Here is a 19,540-nt window from a genome sequence, read left to right as displayed (position 1 = left end):
CCCTTTAAAAAAAAATTAAGAGAAAGAAATCAAACAGATTAACAAAATGATTTTGGTCAAATTATTACCATTTATAGATATGAACAAATAATGAGATTTAAAGCACAATATTAATAAAAATTAAAAGGTCATGTAAGGTACTATGCCAAACATTATCAAATATCAAAAAGACAAAAAAGAATCTTTTTTTTCCAATTTAAGGCAAACTTCGTAGATAAGTTACTTATATGAAGCTTAAGGTTATTAACAGCCAAGGACAGAGGACAATGATTTGTATCCTATCTCTCTAATACATTAATAACTAAAGATGATTTTAAAGTATGTAAAGTATGTAAGGATGCCTAGTTCTTTGAGTCACCATGAGCACATTTGGAGTGGCTAATTCTGCTTTGATGTTTTGTCACCTCTGAGTACAACATACTTAGGATAGATAATTCACCATGGCATTGAGTCATTATTTTAACACCTTGTTGTCTTGATGACATGGTTACATTGCAGAAGAATTAATTTTATGGGGACAGATCAGATGGAGGATTCCTTGGCGGATCTGCTTGGTCTTCACACTATAGCTGATGGGGTTAAGCACTGGTGGCACCATTAAGTAGATATGAGCCATGAAGATGTGAACAAAGGGAGAGGAATGCTTGGCAAAACGATGGACGATGGATAATCCATGGATAATCCTATCATGGGCACATATAGGATGAGTACAGCACAGATGTGGGATGCACATGTGTTAAGTGCTTTCAGCCTACCCTCACGGGATGCGATTCTTAACACTGAGTGAAGGATAAAAACATAAGTTATTAAAATACCCAAAGAATCCATGCCCCACAGCATAGTAATCACAACCATTCCATATATAACATTAAACCTGACATCAGCACAGGCAAGTCGGATTATGTCCTGGTGCAGACAATAAGAATGAGAAAGGACATGGGAGCGACAGAAGGGAATGAATGCTAGACGAACCAGGAGAGGAATGAGTGGGATTGCACTCCGAAGCAAGGCTGCAACTCCAATCTTGGCAATGAGCTTTGGAATGAGAATGGTTGCATATCGCAGAGGGTGGCAGATGGCCACATACCGGTCAAGGGCCATGGCCAGGAGCACAGATGATTCAGTGAAGGAAAAGGTATGAATCAGAAACATTTGGACCACACAGATATTGAACTGGATCTCTCGGGAAATGGACCACAACACCCTGAAAAGTGATACCATGGCAGGCAGGGACATGGCCATGTCAGTGAGAGAAAGCATGGCCAGGAAGTAATACATGGGCTCGTGGAGCCTTGGGTCTGTCCTCACGATGTGCAAGATGGAACAGTTGCCTGTTATCCCGACAATGTAGAGGAGACAGAATGGGATGGAAATCCAGTGGTGAAACTCCTCATAGCCAGGGATGCCTGTGAGGTAGAATGTGGAGGACATGATGCTGCTGGAGTTTGTGGTTGCCATTGGGCTGACTGTTGGAGCACAATCCAGCTCTACAGTTACTATATAATGGGAAAGGCTTTGACAAGGCCAGGGTCTGCATTTTAAGAAGAAAAGGAGAAAAAGACAAAGAAAAATCAAAGAGACTTCAGTGTTTACCTTTTATAACTCCGTAAGCCATTCCAATCCTATTTCCCTTTCTCAGTGTCACTGATGGTTATGGCCAGTTAATTAAAGTATCTACTCTCTTTCTCTCCCCACCAAGTCCTTCATTCCTGCCGAATCATTCAAATCCCTTTAAACGTGAATGAGCTTCTAAAGACATCATCCTGATAGAACACATGAACACAAATTAAGGCCACCCTTTCTAACTTAATACTTTCCAAAAACATGCTAATGACAGGTATAACACCACCATTTCTCTAGATGACTAAAATTGAATTGCTTCGCTGTTAAATTTGATGATTTCATGCTCAGTACTAGAACATCTTTAGAGAAATCAATTCAGTTTGGGCCAGCACAGGCTTCATTCTCTCCCAACTATTCTCTATTGTGTAACTGATATCATAATCTTGCTCTTCAAACATCAGACTCCAAACATGATTTGATTTTGAACTGTAAGTCTTTGGTTTTTCTTTTTTTTAAAAAATTTATGTAATCTATTTTGCTTATTTTTTCTCTTCTCCAACTCCTCCCAGAGCCCCCCACCTCCCTTTCTCTTTCTTTAAAAAAAATCTCAACAAAAAAATAAGAAACAATAAGATAAACAAAGCAAAATGCACACACACACAATAAAATATATAAACATAGAATCTGTTTTTTGCTCATCAACACACCTGGGCAAGGGGTCTGCCTTAGACTGTAGTTGATATAAGCAATAGCACTACAATGGATAAAACTGGTTTTCCCTTACCAGCAGGTATCAGTTACAAACAGCGTTTGGGTTAGGGGTGGGACTTTTTGTACACTCCCCCATCCCTGCTGGTATTTTGTCTGATGTAAACCTGTGCAGGTCTTGTGAGAGTGTCACAGTCTCTGTAAATTGGATTGATCCTCTGAAAGCTAATTAAATAGTAAAATGTACTTAAGTTACATATAATTTTCAAAGCAAACTTTACAACAAAGAGAAAAGTACAATATTTAAAGAAAATAGAATTGACTGTTTTTGTCATTGAGATGCCACTTCTTGGTTAAAAGTTATTCTTTGGTTCTATACCGTATTAGCATGAATTATATTATAGTTGAAATGTAGATTCTCTTTTTAATTATTTATAGTGATTACTTTTCAGTATATACTAAAGTTGTATCCTTTATCAGCTGATACTTCAGCGGGGTTGTACTGGAAACCAAGGAGATACTGTATGAAAATCAGGAATTAATTTATTTATCAGACCATACAGTTTATCATGAAGAAGCATTCTCAGCTGTAACTGAGGATAAATAAAATAGAAAAGGAGGTAAGTTCAATATTTAAAATGAACACTATAGATAGTAATCACAAAATTATGCTTCTGCTGCATCTGAGCACAACAGAGAAAATGAAAAAACAGGGGTCTTTCATTACTGCAGAAATTAAAAGTAGAGAAGACACACAGCACCCTAATATAAAACACTCATGAAGGGGCCTTTCCCAAAGTAACAATGAGCAGCTGTACTGTGAGAATTATCAATATCGTCTCATCGACATCCAGTGAATGCTAAGCATTAATATATTAATAACATTTTAAATGTCTTTACTATTGTCAATTTTCACTGATAACTATGATATTCCTATCAGGGCAGATTTCATTCTAATGAGTGTAGATAAAATAGTGCCCAGAGTGGAATACAAAATTCCATCTAGACAAAGATTGAAATCCTTGAGACTTGCTAAGCTACGACTCTGAAAATCTCTGCTAGACTCTGTGGTTACCCCAATATATACATATGTGATGTATCTTGTCTACTCTCTAGCAGCTAGTCTTTCTGTTAGGCTGTGACAAGACTCGTTTTTCACCGTCCACTTTCTGCTGCTTATGATCTGTGATTTCAAATCAGTCCTAACAGACTTGCCATCTGTCCCTAGGATTAGTTCATAAGCTGCAGTTCCTGTTCTGTTCAGTTTGAAAGTGTCTCTTTGGCTCCTATAAGCAGCAAATCAGTTAACAAAGACCAAGAGCCACATCAATTTGGACATCTTCTACAAGCCTTGTCAGTTTGAAAAGCTCGAGGCTAATCGGAAGTTTTTAGCACAAGCATGAATGTCTACGATATTTTATACATAATAATGTCCTTAACTGAATAATAATAATAAACTTACCTTAAAACAGCTTCTTAGACTTTTACCTTCTACTTCTGATAAATATCTAAACTACTCTGCTTCTCAACTTCTCAACCATGTATTTCCATTTTCATTCACCTAAGTATTTCCCTGATCTCTCATACTAGGAAGAAAAAATTCCCCTCATTGTGAGTGGCAGTTCAACTCAACAAACAAGTGGGATTAATTTATAAATCTTCCTACAGTCCTAGGAGACATGAGGCCCCAAGACAAATGCAAGAGAGGCTGTGGCTACCTCAGGGTCAACATTTCCTTTCATGCCACTTCCTAAAGGCCTTTGTCCACTACTCCCAGACAGAAGTACTTTGCTGTCTCTTAGGAGTGAGCTTTGGAATTTCTCAGTATGCCTCAGTATCTGGAGGAAATTTTATGATACTGCATGAAATCAAATATTTGCCTGCATCCAGAATATATAAGGATACTAGAGAACGTATTGCTCTAATGGAACACCATGACCAAAACAACTTGGGAAGGGAAAGTTTGTTAGTTTTATGCTTCCTCATCTCTGTTCATCATGGAAGGAAATCAGAACAGACACTGAAACAGGGCAGGAACCGGGTGAGAGGAGTTGGAGCAGAGGCTATGGAGAAGTGCTGCTTACTGGATTGGCCTTCCTAGCTTACTCAGTCTGCTCTCTTGTTGAGCCTAGGACCACCCACAACAATCCCAGCCTTCCCATATCAATCACTAATTTTAAAAATACTCCACAGGCTTTTTTGCAGCCAGATCTTTTGGATGCGTTTTGGTTTTGTTTTGTTTTTCATTGAGGTTGAGGTTCCCTCTTCTCAGATAACCCCTTTTTCCTTTTCTTCTAATTACTTAAAAAAAAAAAAAACAAATTTCCACTCCCTCCCCTTCTCCCAGTCCCCTCCCTCTCCCTCCACAGGCCCTCCCCCCACCCCTCCAACCCTAACGGAGTGCCATGCATCCCACCCTGTGAAAAGACCAAGGCGTCTAGGTTGAACAAGGTTTATATCCAAAGAGAATAGGATCCCATGAAGCCGTTATATGCAGTAGAGACACATCCCAGTGTCACTATCAGTGGCCCCTCAGTCTGCCCCAGCTGTCAACCTCCTTGAGAAGGACTTGGCTGTTCCCATTCTCATTCACTCCCAATCTAGTTGGTGCTGGTGAGCTACCATTAGCTCAAGCAAACTGTCTCAGTGGATGACCCCCTCATGGTCTTGAATTCCTTGCTCATACTCTTACTCCCTCCACTCTTCAACTGGATCTTGGGAATTCAGTCCAGTGCTCCAATGTGGGTCATTGCCTCTCTTCCCCATCTGTTGTTGAACGAAGGTTCTATGGTGATATTTAAGATAATCATCAATCTGACTACTTGTGCCAAGTTGACATAAAACTAGCCAGCACAAAGAATAAGCTCTCTATATATTGTCAACAATATTGATTTCTTAATGCATGCTGGCTGATTGCATAAACCACCACCATTGACGGGTACACTACTGACCAACAACCTTGAAAGGGAACACTACTGACAACTGATAAAAACTCTCATCAACTTTTCTCATTGTTTTTCTTTTTTTCTTTTGTTTTGTCCACTTTTTCTCCAATTTTATAGAAAATAGTTTTTTTCTTATATAATATATCCCAATTACAGATTCTTCTCCTTCTACTGCTCCCAGTAACTCCCCCACCTCTCCTCCCATCGGAAGCACCCTCTTTCTGTCTCTCATTTAGAAAATAATCAGGCTTCTAATGGTTAATATAATATAATAAGATAAAACAAAAACTAACACATCAAAGTTAGACAAGGCAAACAGAATGAAGTGTCCAAGAAAAGGCTCAAGAAACAGAGGTCCTCTTATTGACACACTCACTATGGCTGATGATCACAGTGAATACCACTGACCATAACAGTGGCTACTATCACTCAACAACACAGTGACAGCCAATCCATATCCACAGTTTTACAAAATATAAAATCTAGTGTGTATTGTAGTCATAGGCGGTGGAGGGAGATTAAAGTGGGAAACATCTAACTTCCATAGTAAATGGGGTTACTAATCAGGTAACTAGGAGGAAAAGTCATAAATGGTTTTATCCTACTGTGGATCTTAAACACAACAATTACAACCTGTCAGTCAAGAGATACGTAGGCACGACTATTCTGAGATTACCAAACATTTTCTGTGTGGAATTGACTCCTTCTCTGCAGGATGAACTTATAATACTATGTATTTATTCAAAGGATCATGACTGGGAGGTCAAATATGGTAAGAGCAACAATACCAGAAATTCTGCTTTGAAACAGTCTTTGATAAAAACAGCAGCATCTTGTCCTTTACACCTGACTCTCTCCACATCTTCTCCTGTTGGTCACCCTTTGCCCTGAGCTTTGCTTCTAGTTCTTGACATCAGTACTTTATTAAACAGAGGCTTTCTGTCTTTAATCTCAAAATACATAGAATATACATGACATGGGGAAGGAAATAGGAACAAACACTAGCACAGAGCAAACGGGAAGAAAATACAAAGTTTTACACTGTCAATTGTCCCAGAAACCAAGTGTGAGCTAGGAATAAGGTAATGATGTGAAGATGGGCAATAGGAGCCAGGTTGAGCAGCACCTGCTTATCATTTGGGATATTGCTAGTTATAACCCACAGAACTAAGTACTTTATAAAAGAAAGTATGCATCTGAGCTCTAACAAATATACTCCTTTTTCAATTTGAGTAATTCAATAATTGCATGGAGTATATTTGAAGCCAGACCTGTCTGGATTCAGATCCTGACAATCACCATTTTTAGCTGTTAAAATCCAACATGTGTTGCACTCTATCCATAATTCTGATTCCTTGTTTCTTTGACAAAGGATTAAAGACAAAAGATTAAGAGACAAAAAAAAGTTAAAAGAAAAGATTACACATCTACCTACAGCCTATCAAAAGATAAGCTCTCAAAGGGTAAATAAAACATTTTATTTGCTACTATTTTTTGTTGTTTTTGCCTTGACATCAAAATATTCCAGACATCTGGAAAATGTCTTCATTAATTATCTTTGAAAGATATTTATAATAATTACTTTAGTTCTTGTTCTTTCAGAAAATTACCCTTGTCCCAGTGGACCATTAATTGTTCTTTAAGTAACACACTTAATCAGATGAAACCCAGAATGAATTGTAAGTCATGCTGATGTAAGCTGAATGAGCTTTGAATCTGTTTCTTACTGAAGGTGGCTCTCTGAAGACCTGTCGTTAACATGGTTAAATAAGAACAGAGATGGGAAGAGAGCTACATTTGCATTTGCACGGATAGAATGATGCAATCCTCAAAATGGTAATGTTTATTTTTTGAAGAACCTTGTTAAAGTTAAGGATAAAAACCATAGATACATGCTAAAAAGATTAGCTTTTTGTAAATACAGTAAATACAGCTACTTGCTAGCTAACTATGCTGATTAACAACCCAGGTAAGAATTATAATAGCATTTGGGCAGCTTCACCAAGACAGCTCATGGTAACAGACAGTTTATGCAGAGAATAACTAGTTTGGGCCTCTTCAACATTAAAAAATGATCTATCATATCAACGTCTGTAGTTAAAGAAGTACCCTATGTTGAGAGGGTCAGTTAGGAAGAACTAACTAGTTGGAAACAACGTTTCAAAACAACCCAAACTGCTAGATTCTCTTCGTTATCATAATTGCCTTTTTAAAAAGTAAATCAACAACTTTTTAATGTCTTCACCATAAGGACATTTTGCATGTTTGTGATTGTTAGTATGATTGCATTGATTTAAATTTCCACTTCATACTATATATCAAATATTGTGGGTATTCACATATATAATAAATCCACACACTTACATGTCAGTTTGGAAATGTTAAATTAGTAAATAAATGTTTTTAAATATGTTTTTAGTATTGGGTCTGGTACCACACTTCTACAGTCCTAGCACTTGGAATGTAGAGGCAGGAGGATCAAGAGTTCAAAACCATCTTAAGTTTTTTGTAGAGAATTTGACGGCTTCTTAGGTTGCATAAGACTCTATCCTGAAAAACAACTATTCAGTCAGTCATGCTCCAAATTATGAAGTGTGTAGAGATGAGAAAGAGTAAAATGCAAGCAATGAATTCCAGCCTAACACTGTTGGGCCAAAAAGAATATTCCTGAACTGAAGTTTAGAAAGAAAAGCGTTCACTTGCGTCTCCCTTTTCGCCACTTCACCTACGCCAACCTGACATCAGTTATGAAGTCTGGAAGACAAGAGTATGTTTTAATAGGCATTGCAACATTTTCTGCTACATAATTTTTAATTTAATATGTGACAAGAAAAGTTAAGTTTAACACAATAAAAGCAAATAGACTCTATAGACGAACATATAGCTGAATTCTAGAGGTTCAGACCAAGATTCTAAGCTCCTATTCAGTACCTGCAAGCTGAAAATCAGAATTTACTTTGCATGGCAGTTCCAGCAAAGCATTAGCATACGTGAGCATTCTAAGGTGATCTTATTTCCATTTTAGAAGAATCTAGGCATTATTCTCTTTCCTCAATTTGTCTGAAAATGGTAACAGATATCACACAAACGTACAAACATCAAGAGAAGTATACAATTACCATTTTATGCCAACTATGTTAAGTATAACGGAGGTAAAGAAGGACTGGGCATATAGGGGATAAGTTGAAACAGAAACTACGTTTCTTGAAATTAAAGTGTAAAATAATGGAGCATATGAACTGAGAAATTTTACTTAAGAAAACAAAGAATGAATTTGTAAATTCTTGCTAATTTTCAAATTTTAGAAAATATAGCTTGCAGAAAACCCTTCACATTTGAAGATAGAAAATATCTCTTGGGAATAAATTCTATAACAGTATTGTCAAATAAGGATCCAATGCACAGATTGGGGAACACAAATCCTGAGTTTTAAAGAGCACACACACACAAACACGAATGAGAGAGAGACAGAGAGGGATAGAGATGAAGATTTAAGTATGATATTAAGAAAGAAAAATATACATATAAAATCAAACTTATTCCATTTATAAACCAGATTTTTTGAGAATTAAAATGAATTCTGAATATAAAATATGATTGAAAATTGTTTTATCATATATTGACAAATAAGTTTAATATTTCTTAAAATTATGAGATTCTTCACTTGATTTCTAATAAATTTTGGTATATGGGTGCATGGTTTTACCAAGTGTCACTAATGATTCATTTTACACTCGTTCCAGTGGTTGTCAACTTTTTCCAATGTGACAAAACTTTCATATAGATCTTCATGTAGTGTTGACCCCCAACCATGGAATTATTTTTGTTGCTTGTTTATAACTGTAATATTACTACTGTCATGAATAATAATGTAAATATCTATGTTTTCCTATGGTTTTAAACAATCCCTTTGAAAGAATATTTCACCCTAAGGGGTCATGACCCATAGGTTGATAACCCACTGCTCTGATTAAAGTTACAGTAGCCTTGTACTATGAACCTTTAGGATACACTTCTCATTCATTTTTGTTTGTTTGTTTTGTAGCAGCCTTAGCAAAATATGGAGACTGTACGAGGAGGACTTCATCCACAAGCACTGGGCAGTGCCACCACGGGCCCAGCTAACAAGTCCCAACTCTCTCCAAGCACGTTCTGGCTGATGGGCATCCCGGGTCTGGAGCACCTCCATGTCTGGATTGGAATTCCCTTCTGCTCCATGTACATAGTGGCTGTGATGGGGAACGTGACAATCCTGGCTGTGGTGAGAGCAGAGCGCAGCCTCCACGAGCCCATGTTCATCTTCCTGTGCATGCTGTCAGTCACTGACCTGGTCCTCTCCACATCTACACTGCCACGCATGCTCTGTCTCTTCTGGATGGGAGATCATGACATTGCCTTTGATGCGTGCCTTGCCCAAATGTTCTTCATCCACAGCTTCACTGCCATGGAGTCTGGCTTCTTCCTGGCCATGGCCATTGACCGCTATGTGGCCATCTGTGATCCACTGCGCCATGCCACAATTCTCACCCACAGCCGCATCGCCAAAATGGGAGTAGCTGTGGCGCTGCGGGGAGTAGGCTTCTTCTCTCCACACCCCATTCTGCTCAAGCAGCTGCCCTACTGCAGAACTCGGATCATTGCACACACCTACTGTGAGTTCATGGCTGTGGTGAAGCTGGCGTGTGTAGACACAGGAGCCACCAAGCGCTATAGCCTCAGTGTGGCCTCTGTAATTGGCTCCTGTGATGGCTTCTTCATTGCCCTCTCTTATGTTCTGATTCTCCGTGCTGTCTTTCGCCTTCCATCTCGAGAAGCAAGTCTGAAAGCTCTAGGCACCTGTGGTTCCCATGTCTGTGTAATCCTCGTTTTCTATTCCACAGCTGTCTTTACATTCCTGACCCACCGCTTTGGCCACAATGTGGCCCCCCAAGTTCATATCTTCATTGCCAATATGTACCTTCTGGTACCACCCTTTCTTAACCCCATTGTCTACGGCATTAGGACAAAGAAAATTAGAGAGTATGTTCTTAGTTTTCTGAGAATAAAAGTTTCCTGATGTTTGAAGTTATCTTCCGAGAGAATATAGGAAGAAAATATGCAAGTAATTCAAGCTTCTTTATAACTGCCATCTTTGTATTTTCTCATGGAAATCAGATATTATTTATCTTATATTAGGAAGAATCTCTTCACATATTATTAATGTGTTAATTCTAATAAATCTAGCAACTATAATTTTTTGTGGCCATCTATCTGCCTACGAACCTGATGAGCAGTGAACGCACCTCTTAATGCCTTGCATTTATCAAAGTGTGATGTAACGGAAAAAAGCTTATCTAAAAATGAATGATTCATGAATGACATCAACACACACACAGGGCAGGGTGCCTTGTCCTCTCTTAGGATTGGAGGAGGAAGAGGTGGGAGGGTGTGGGAATTTGGATTGGTATTTTTGTAAAGTAATAAAAAAAGTAATAAAAAATAGAAAATAAAAAATTTAATTAAAAGAGAACCCATTTTAATTTGAATTATTAGACCCACCTCTCTGAGTCATGACTCATTTTAAAACTGGCATTTTAAGAGAAACAATAACAAGTAGTGAGACACCATAAGCCCGTACCAAGCTTTATAATGAAGGAAAATGAAATTGTCACTTGAAGACTGTAGTCTAGCAAAATGGGAGTTCTGGCTTCAAATTCTGAAGTCTGTCTCATAGAAAATGAACAGATTGGTTCTGCAGAAGTAGAGGGAAAGATAAGTCATGGGCAGACTGGAAAAGGAATGAGACTCCATCTCAACCAAGAAGGGTGGCCCAACATGCTCACCTGGAGGTGAAATGGCCCAGTTCAGGGATGTGGTTCCAAGACCATTGAGGCAGCTGAAGGTGGAGAAAGAGGCAGAAGAAATGATTTCAGAGGCCTTGAGGAGCTTAAACTAAACCAAATGTTGTTATATTCCTTCCAAATTCTTGATAAAACGTCTGGTGGTGCAAATGTAGGCTAAAGTGAGTTACTGATGCTCTTTGGCCACAGCAGAACTGTCAGTGCCTCTCAGGCTGCAGACAATGTGTACCGCAGATATGATAAATCTGATGATAGCACAGTCCTTCCCATCCACACCCCATGTGTGTGTGCACACAGTGTTTCATTTCTCACCTCCCAGTCACCCTGCACTGAGTCAGCCCTTCACACACTGTGAGCAATGTATTTTCAATCACACTCATTTGCCTTTCACTCCCATCCCTTCTTGGTAGGAGACTGATATTATTCTCCACACCTTGAAATCAAGCACAACCTCAAACACTTGAAGAAATTTTTACAAGGTCACTGAAAATTAGATGGAGACCGAGGGACCAAACATGATGTTTAATTTCCTGAGTCACAGGGCTCCTGCTGCTCCTCAGGAGGATTGGCTGACAGGCTCAGGAACATGTGTACTGGTGGCTTTAGTTCTGCTCTCTGGCTTCTCATTTTGAATGAGCAAAACAATCACTGCATTTTTATAACTATTAGAAAGAAAGGAAGAAACAGAATGAGGACCATAAATCTTTGACTGGGTGCTTATTTTGTAGCATGATGCCTGGGTTCTAATTTACTCTTTGTTCATTCTATACAGTTCTGAAGTCTTAGCATTTCACTAAACAGAATTTTAATAAATCCACATGAAAATAAATTAAAAAATCTTAAAACAAGCCCATGAATAACATATAACTGAAAAACTAATAACCACTGACAATGTTCTCTGAAGAGGCATTGTAAATGATCTAGTAGTGTCTGAATATAAGGAATACTGCATGCACTCACAGAAATAGGAACAGCAATTTCTCAATCAGAAAGCGTGGAAGAGATCAAAACTATAGCCATTAAGTCCACCTTATCTAAACTGCATATTTCTGATAGAATATTTTCTCCCCACTAAATTGTGGTTAGTAACTTGTGGTTGAAGACATTATCAGAGTATTTATCCAGCATGCACAAAGCCCAGGGATTACTCTGTAATACTACACAAAGTAGGCGTTGTGAAAAAATTACAGTAACTTGTATTCGCTACTGAATTTTTATATTAACTAACAATCTGTCTATGTTATAATAGTTCTCAAAGCTTCTGTAACTTCCTTCCTCACACCTGGGTATATTTTTATACCCAGAGACCTGTCAAAAGCAATGGACTTGATTCTTTTTTTTCTCTTTCTTTCTTTCTTTCTTTCTTCCTTTCTTTTTTTTTTGGGGGGGGCAGGGTTTCTTTGTAGCTTTGCAGCCTGTCCTGGACCTACCTCTTGTAGACCAGACTGGCCTCGAATTTACAGAGATCTGCCTGCCTCTGCCTCCCGAGGGCTGGGATTAAAGGCATGGGCCACCCCGCCTGGCGATTCTTTTGATATTATTAGATAACAATGCTTTTTGTTAAATAAAATGTACATAACAGTGTGTAAAACACATTTTACATTTTTGGATGACTATTCTATCAGAAATATTGAAAATCAAATTGCAAATTAGAAAGCAAATGTATTTATGGAAAATATAATCACTTACTACTCCTCAAAAATAGTAACTCCTCCTTCCTTTCTCAGTCAATAAAGGAAATAAATTATTTCAGAAATAGTCAATAAAGTCAAGGTTAATTTCACTAATTTGATATTGTCTTCATATAAATTTATAATTTCTAAATATTATTTACACCTTTCTCTGGTCATTCTTTGTTTTTTTCTTTAATATAGAAGCTTCTTAAAAGTACATATTTGGGAGAACCTTAAATGACCCTATCCTATAGCCATACTGATGAATATCTTGCATATCACCATAGAACCTTCATCTGGAGATGGATGGAGATAGAGACAGAGACCCACACTGGAGCACCGGACTGAGCTCCCAATGTCCCAAGGAGGAGCAGAAGGAGGGAAAATATGAGCAAAGAAGTCAGGACCACGAGGGGTGCACCCACCCACGGAGACAGTGGGGCTGATCTATTGTGAGCTCACCAAGGCCAGCTGGACTGCGACTGAAAAAGCATGGGATAAAACCGGACTCTCTGAATATGGCAGACAATGAGGGCTGCTGAGAAGCCAAGGACAATGCCACTGGGTTTTGATCCTACTTCATGTTCTGGCTTTGTGGGAGCCTGGCCAGTTTGGATGTCCACCTTCCTAGACCAGGATGGAGCGGGGAGGACTTTGGACTTTCCACAGGGCAGGGAACCCTGACTGCCCCTCAGACTGGAGAGGGAGGGGGAGAGGAGTAGGGGGAGGGGGAGAGGAGAGGGAGGAGGGGGGAAAAGGGAGACGGGGAGGGAAATGGGAGGCGGGGAGGAGGCGGAAATCTTTTTTTTTTTCAATAAAAAATTATATTTAAAAAAATAAATAAAAATAAAAAAATAAAATAAAAAGTACATATTTGGGATTATTTACTCTAATAAATACAGTTGTCCAATGTTTAGTTATCACCAAAACTGCTTCAACGATCCTTATTTTAACTACATACCTAGTGCCTCCTCTACCTAGTAAAAATAGATTTTGGATCCATAAATGAATGATAAGTAGGCAGATAATAGGTAAACATGTGAGCAGATATAGGAATGTGTGTAAGCAAGGCTTAGTAAATCTCCATTCTCCAGTTTCTCTTAATTTCCTCAACATTTCCGTGTGCTGTTTTCTAGCCATGAAGCCTCAACCTGCCTCCAAGCCACAGGATTCTCCTTATCTTTTATGTCTTTGCTCAGAATTTTCCTCCTTTCCACATATTTCTTACACAGAAAAAAAAAAAAAAAAAAAACAAAGGGTTCTTGGAAATTCAACTACCACCTAAACTCCTGAACTTTGTTTTAAAGATTAACTTCTTCAACCCATACAGACAAAAGTTCATTGTGGCACTATTGTAAAGAATGCCTTCTAAATATCTGAAAATTGATAAATGTAATCTACCACATAAACAAACTGAAAGACAAAAACCACATGATCATATCATTAGATCCAGAAAAACACTTTGACAAATTCCAAAACCCCTTCATAATGAAAGTGCTATAGAGATTAGGGAAGAGTAGAACTTACCACAACATAATAAATGCATTTTATAGCAAGACCATAGCCAGCATCTACTTAAATGGAGAGAAACTCAAACAGTTCCACTAAAATCAGGAAGAAGACTAGGTTGCTCACTCTCTCCATACCTCTCCAATATAGTGTCTACAGTGATAAGACAACTAAAGTAGATCAAGATATTGGAAAGGAAGAGAATATTTTTTATTTGCAGATGATTTAATAGTATACATCAGTGACCTAAAAAATCCACCAAGAAACTCCGCCAGCTAGTTAACACTTTCAGCAAAGTAGCTGAATAGAAAATTAACTTACAAAACCCATTTTTGCCTGGCAATCTTGTCTACTTCCCATAATCAGGAGGATAGCTATATGTTTTTCTTTGGAACCACCTTCTTATTTAGCTTCTTTAGGAGATCAAATTATAGACTCACTGACCTTTATTTATCTCTAGAAACCAATTATGAGTGAGTACATCCCATGTTCATCTTTTTGGGTCTGGGTTATCTCACTCAGGATAGTGTTTTCTATTTCCATCCATTTGCACTATCCTCCTGATTATGGGAAGTAGACAAGATTGCCGGGCAAAAAATGGGATCTTGGGGGTGGGTTGGGAGGGGGGTAAGGGGAGATGGGGAGAGAAAAGTGAGAAGGGGAGGTTGGGGGGAACTTGGGAAACGGGATGTTTGGGATAAAGGAAGGTCGGATAGGGGAGCAGGGAAGCACATATCTTAATTAAGGGAGCCATCTTAGGGTTGGCAAGAGACTTGGTGCTAGAGGGGCTCCCAGGTGCCCAGGGCGATGTCCCCAGTTAGTTCCTGGGGCAGCTGAGGACAGAGAACCTGAAATGATCCTATCCTATAGCCATACTGATGAATATCTTGCATATCACCATAGAACCTTCATCTGGAGATGGATGGAGATAGAGACAGAGACCCACACTGGAGCACCGGACTGAGCTCCCAATGTCCCAAGGAGGAGCAGAAGGAGGGAAAATATGAGCAAAGAAGTCAGGACCACGAGGGGTGCACCCACCCACGGAGACAGTGGGGCTGATCTATTGTGAGCTCACCAAGGCCAGCTGGACTGCGACTGAAAAAGCATGGGATAAAACCGGACTCTCTGAATATGGCAGACAAAGAGGGCTGCTGAGAAGCCAAGGACAATGGCACTGGGTTTTGATCCTACTTCATGTTCTGGCTTTGTGTGAGCCTAGCCAGTTTGGATGTTCACCTTCCTAGACCAGGATGGAGGGGAGAAGACCCTGGACTTTCCACAGGGCAAGGAACCCTGACTGCTCTTAGGACTGGAGAGGGAGGGGGAGAGGAGTGGGGAGAGGGGGAGAGGAGAGGGGAGAGGGGGAGAGGAGAGGGGGGAAGGGCGGGGGAGACGGGGAGGGAAATGGGAGGCGGGGAGGAGGCGGAAATTTTTTTTTCAATAAAAAATTATATTAAAATAAAAAAATAAAAATAAAAAAAAACAATAGCCCTCCCATATCCAAATGAGCAAACTCTAACCAAGTGAGTGAAGCTTTGGTTTTAGTTAGTATTAATTCAAAAACCAAAACTTCACTAATTAATACAATAAGTAAACCAAATAAGTACTATTTGTTCTCCAATATCAATTTTTGATGACAAATTCTTCAGTTTTCCCCATTAGTATATTATAGAGTCATTCGTGGGACTTAGTATGCACACTACAGAGGGCATCATTCTAAATAAAATTGAACCCTTTATAAGGAAGGTGAGGTTTTTTTATTTGATAAATGTTTAAATATTTAATTAGTTTCTTTAAGTATTTTTTCAGTTTTTCAGAATTCTGATTTTCTTTTTTAAAAAAAAGAAAACAAACTATCTTTTTTTCATTTTACATACCAATTCAAGTTCCCACTCCCTCCCCTCCTCCCATTCCTTCCACCTAACTACCCCACCCCACTCCTCAGAGAGGGTAAGGTACATTGCTTTGCTGTAGGTCCAAGGCCCTCTCTACTATATCTAGACTGAGCAAGGTATCCATCCAAAGAGAAAAGGTTCCAAAAAAAGCCAGTACAAGCAGTAGGAACAAATTCTGGTGCCACTGCCAGTGGTTCCTCAGTCTGCCGGAGTCATACAACTGTCACCCACATTCAGAGGGACTAGTTTGGTCCTATGCTGTTTCCTTCCCTGTTTGGCTGGAGTTGTTGAGCTCCCATTAGCTCAAGTAAACTGTTTCAGTGGGTGTACCCATCATGGTCTTGACCTCTTTGCTCATATTCTCACTTTTTTCTCTCTTCAACCTGACTTTGGGAGCTCTGCCCAGTGCTCCAATATGGGTCTTTGCCTCTGTTTCCATCAATTGATGAATGAAGGTTCTAAGATATTCTAATGTTTAATATTAAGATAGTATCTAGCATTTAAGATATTATTCAGTCTGATTATAGGCCAAGGCCAGTTTGGGCACCCTCTCCTCTATTGCTTAGGGAATTAGCTGGAGTTGTCTTTGTGGATTCCTGGAAATTTCTCTAGTACCAGGTTTCTTGCTATCCCAGTAATGAATGGCTCCCTTAATCAAAATATCTCTTTCCTTGCTCTCGTCTCTGTTCTTCCTCCATCTCAATTATCCTGCTCCCTCGAGTTCTCCTCTCCCTTCCTCTTCTCCCCTTATCTCCCCCTTCTGCCATTCCTATTCCTCCCCTACTTATGGTTTCTTGGGTAAACGAGTATTGATACCTGATAATTAAAATTATACATCATTATTTCCAGTCAGAATATAATTTCAACTACTGAAATTAAATAAAAATCAGTTCATTTCATTCTATAATGATGGCATTGTCATTTTAATATATTTCATAATTTCCATAGATGAGTTTATTGTAAATCTGGTTGGTTTGTTGTAAGGTTGATGCTATGATAAATCAAATGATTCAAATTTTTGAGAAGACTGAGGCCAGTATGTGACTCAGTGAAAAAGGTGCTTGCCACCAACCCTGATGTACTGAGTCTGATTTCCCCAAAAAACTAGTTTTTTCCAAGTTGTACTCTAACTCCATATATGTTCCATGTCATTTGTGAGCACTCATGCACAAACACACATACATAAATGCACATACATACATAAATAATACACAATTCATTAAAAAGAAATTACTATACATTTTTAAAAATTTCAGAATCATTAAATTTTAGAAAATGAATATAAACAATGGACTTTCAAATTGTTTACAAGTAAAAAATTCAAAAGATAGCTATAAAGCAGGTGGAAAAGAATGAAAATAAAACTGAGTTTCTGAGGCATTTCACTAGAATATTCTTTTTACTAAAGGGAATATGTCAAAATTTTCTGAAATGTTTTAAGGAATAATCAATATTTTATTAATGACTTTGATATTCTGTTTCTAAACTCTGCTAGAAACAGAGCTATAATGTTTCAGACTTTTCATTTTGTCAACAGATATGCAAAAAATCCTTTGTTTATTTTCCCTTTGAGACCTTAATGTAATAATATTATTTCTTCTCTTTTTCTCAATTGAAACCTTCCCATATGCTTTCCTTTTTCTCTTTCAAATTGGCCTATTTAAAGTTAACATGTAGTTATATATCAAAGACTAGTAAGACTTGGAGGAAATGTCAGCCAAGGAATGTATACTGAGTTGAGGATCTATTGTGTGTGGAAACCACTTTAACTACAGAGCAATCTTGGTTGTACCATGTATGCATCTTTCAAAACAACATGCCATGTATAAAAACATGTAAAATTTTTAATTTTAGTATTTAAGAACAGTATAAGATTTAAAAAAAGTATTCTACCCTGGTATATAAATAGAAAAATAGTTCTTCTGATATTCTCAGCAGGGAAAATAATGTCTTATGGCTGTGAATTTTAAACATTTATACTTTTTCTTTTTCTCAAAGTTCCAGGATGTTCAGGGATACTGATTAGGTATCTTGTCTACAAATCAATTAACCCATACAAGTGGATTAAATTTTATCTACTGGGTCATACAAAGTACTTGCTCATGTGGCATTTAAAGCAGTAGTTATAGGAAAGATAATCATTAAATTATAGTAATACTGCCCCTATACTGATGATGCTTCACATTTGAAAATACATTTGATTTTAGTTTGCTCTTGGGGTAAAGCACATTGTGTTGTATATATATTAATAAGTAATCTGCTTGTTAATGGACAGATGGGTGTGAAGAATGCAGCAAATGGTTTTCATCATCCCATTGTCCAATATTACCAATCTTCATCCCAGAATCTTCTTCTCTTTGGCATTGCAGAAATGGGAGCTGTGCACACATGGCTATCAGTGCCTTTTTGCCTCGTTTACCTTTGTGCTCTCTTGGGGAATTTCTCTATTCGCTTTATGGTCAAAACAGAGTTCAACCTGCATGAGCCCATTTGCTCCTTCCTCTGTATGCTCTCGTGACTGACATGATCCTCTCTCCAACTGCCATGTCTAACATCCCTCAGCAATTTTTGGTTCCATGACAGAGAGATCTATTTGAAGCCTGCCTGATACAAATCTTTCTTACTAACTCAATCTGCTGCATTGCCTCGGGGTTTATATTGGTCATGCCTGTGGACTGATACGTGGCTATCTGCAGTCTTCTAAGAATAGCTGCTATCCTGACCCACACAGTCATCCAGAACTTGGGGGTAGTTATTGTCTTCTGTGGGGTGTTCCTTTTCTCTCCTCACCAGTTGTGCTGCCATCTTTTACACTGTGTTCCATCTCCCATCCTAAGCAGCTCAGCTGAAGACCTTGATTACCTGAGGATCCCACCCTTGTGATATCTTAGTAGCCTATGCACCAGCTTTTCTCTTCTTCAATATGTTTGGTCATAATGTGGCCTCTCACATTCACACAGTTGAGGTAATATTTATGTCCTTATTCCTACCTTGGCAAATCAAATGATCTATGGCATTAGAACTAAGAAAATCAGAGAATGGTTCCCCTAAATTTTGAAATCCAAAAAAAGTATTAAATGATCCACTGTTCTTTTAATGGTTTATAAAAGTTTATGAAAACAAATTAAATAACAGCAATATAAGATCTTTCACTAGAGGCATGAATCCAAACCTTTATATTTGCTTATATATTTGATACTACAAGCCTATCCTACTTTCATACATAAATGTCTTATTATTTCACCTTAGAATTCCTGATGCATTGTTACTGGCTCATTAGTTGACATTCATTGAAAAGCATTCCATTTTTTTCAGCTAATATATATATATTATATATATACATAATGTATATGATACATATATATTGTATATGTAATATAGCATTGGCAGTTTGTAACCTTAAT

General features: G+C 38.2%; 2 protein-coding genes across 2 annotated transcripts; one reads left to right on the top strand and one right to left on the bottom strand.

Moving 5' to 3' along the window:
- Positions 1 to 487: 487 nt before the first annotated feature.
- Positions 488 to 1,458, bottom strand: LOC126493943 (olfactory receptor 51G2-like). Its single transcript, XM_050131082.1, is given in 2 exon segments — positions 488 to 682; positions 685 to 1,458. Coding segments are annotated over 2 exon segments (969 nt in total).
- Positions 1,459 to 9,276: 7,818 nt separating this feature from the next.
- LOC126493922 (olfactory receptor 52M1-like) lies at positions 9,277 to 12,970 on the top strand. Its single transcript, XM_050131062.1, has 2 exons — positions 9,277 to 10,235; positions 12,931 to 12,970. Exons 1-2 carry the CDS (start codon positions 9,277 to 9,279, stop codon positions 12,968 to 12,970), a joined length of 999 nt encoding a protein of 332 aa, XP_049987019.1.
- Positions 12,971 to 19,540: the final 6,570 nt, after the last annotated feature.

This window comes from Alexandromys fortis, unplaced genomic scaffold (genome assembly GCF_014885135.2).
Source record: "Alexandromys fortis isolate MF-2015 unplaced genomic scaffold, M_Fortis_MF-2015_v1.1 scaffold_360, whole genome shotgun sequence".
Lineage (NCBI taxonomy): Eukaryota > Metazoa > Chordata > Mammalia > Rodentia > Cricetidae > Alexandromys > Alexandromys fortis.
This window is presented reverse-complemented; position numbering and strand designations above follow the sequence as displayed.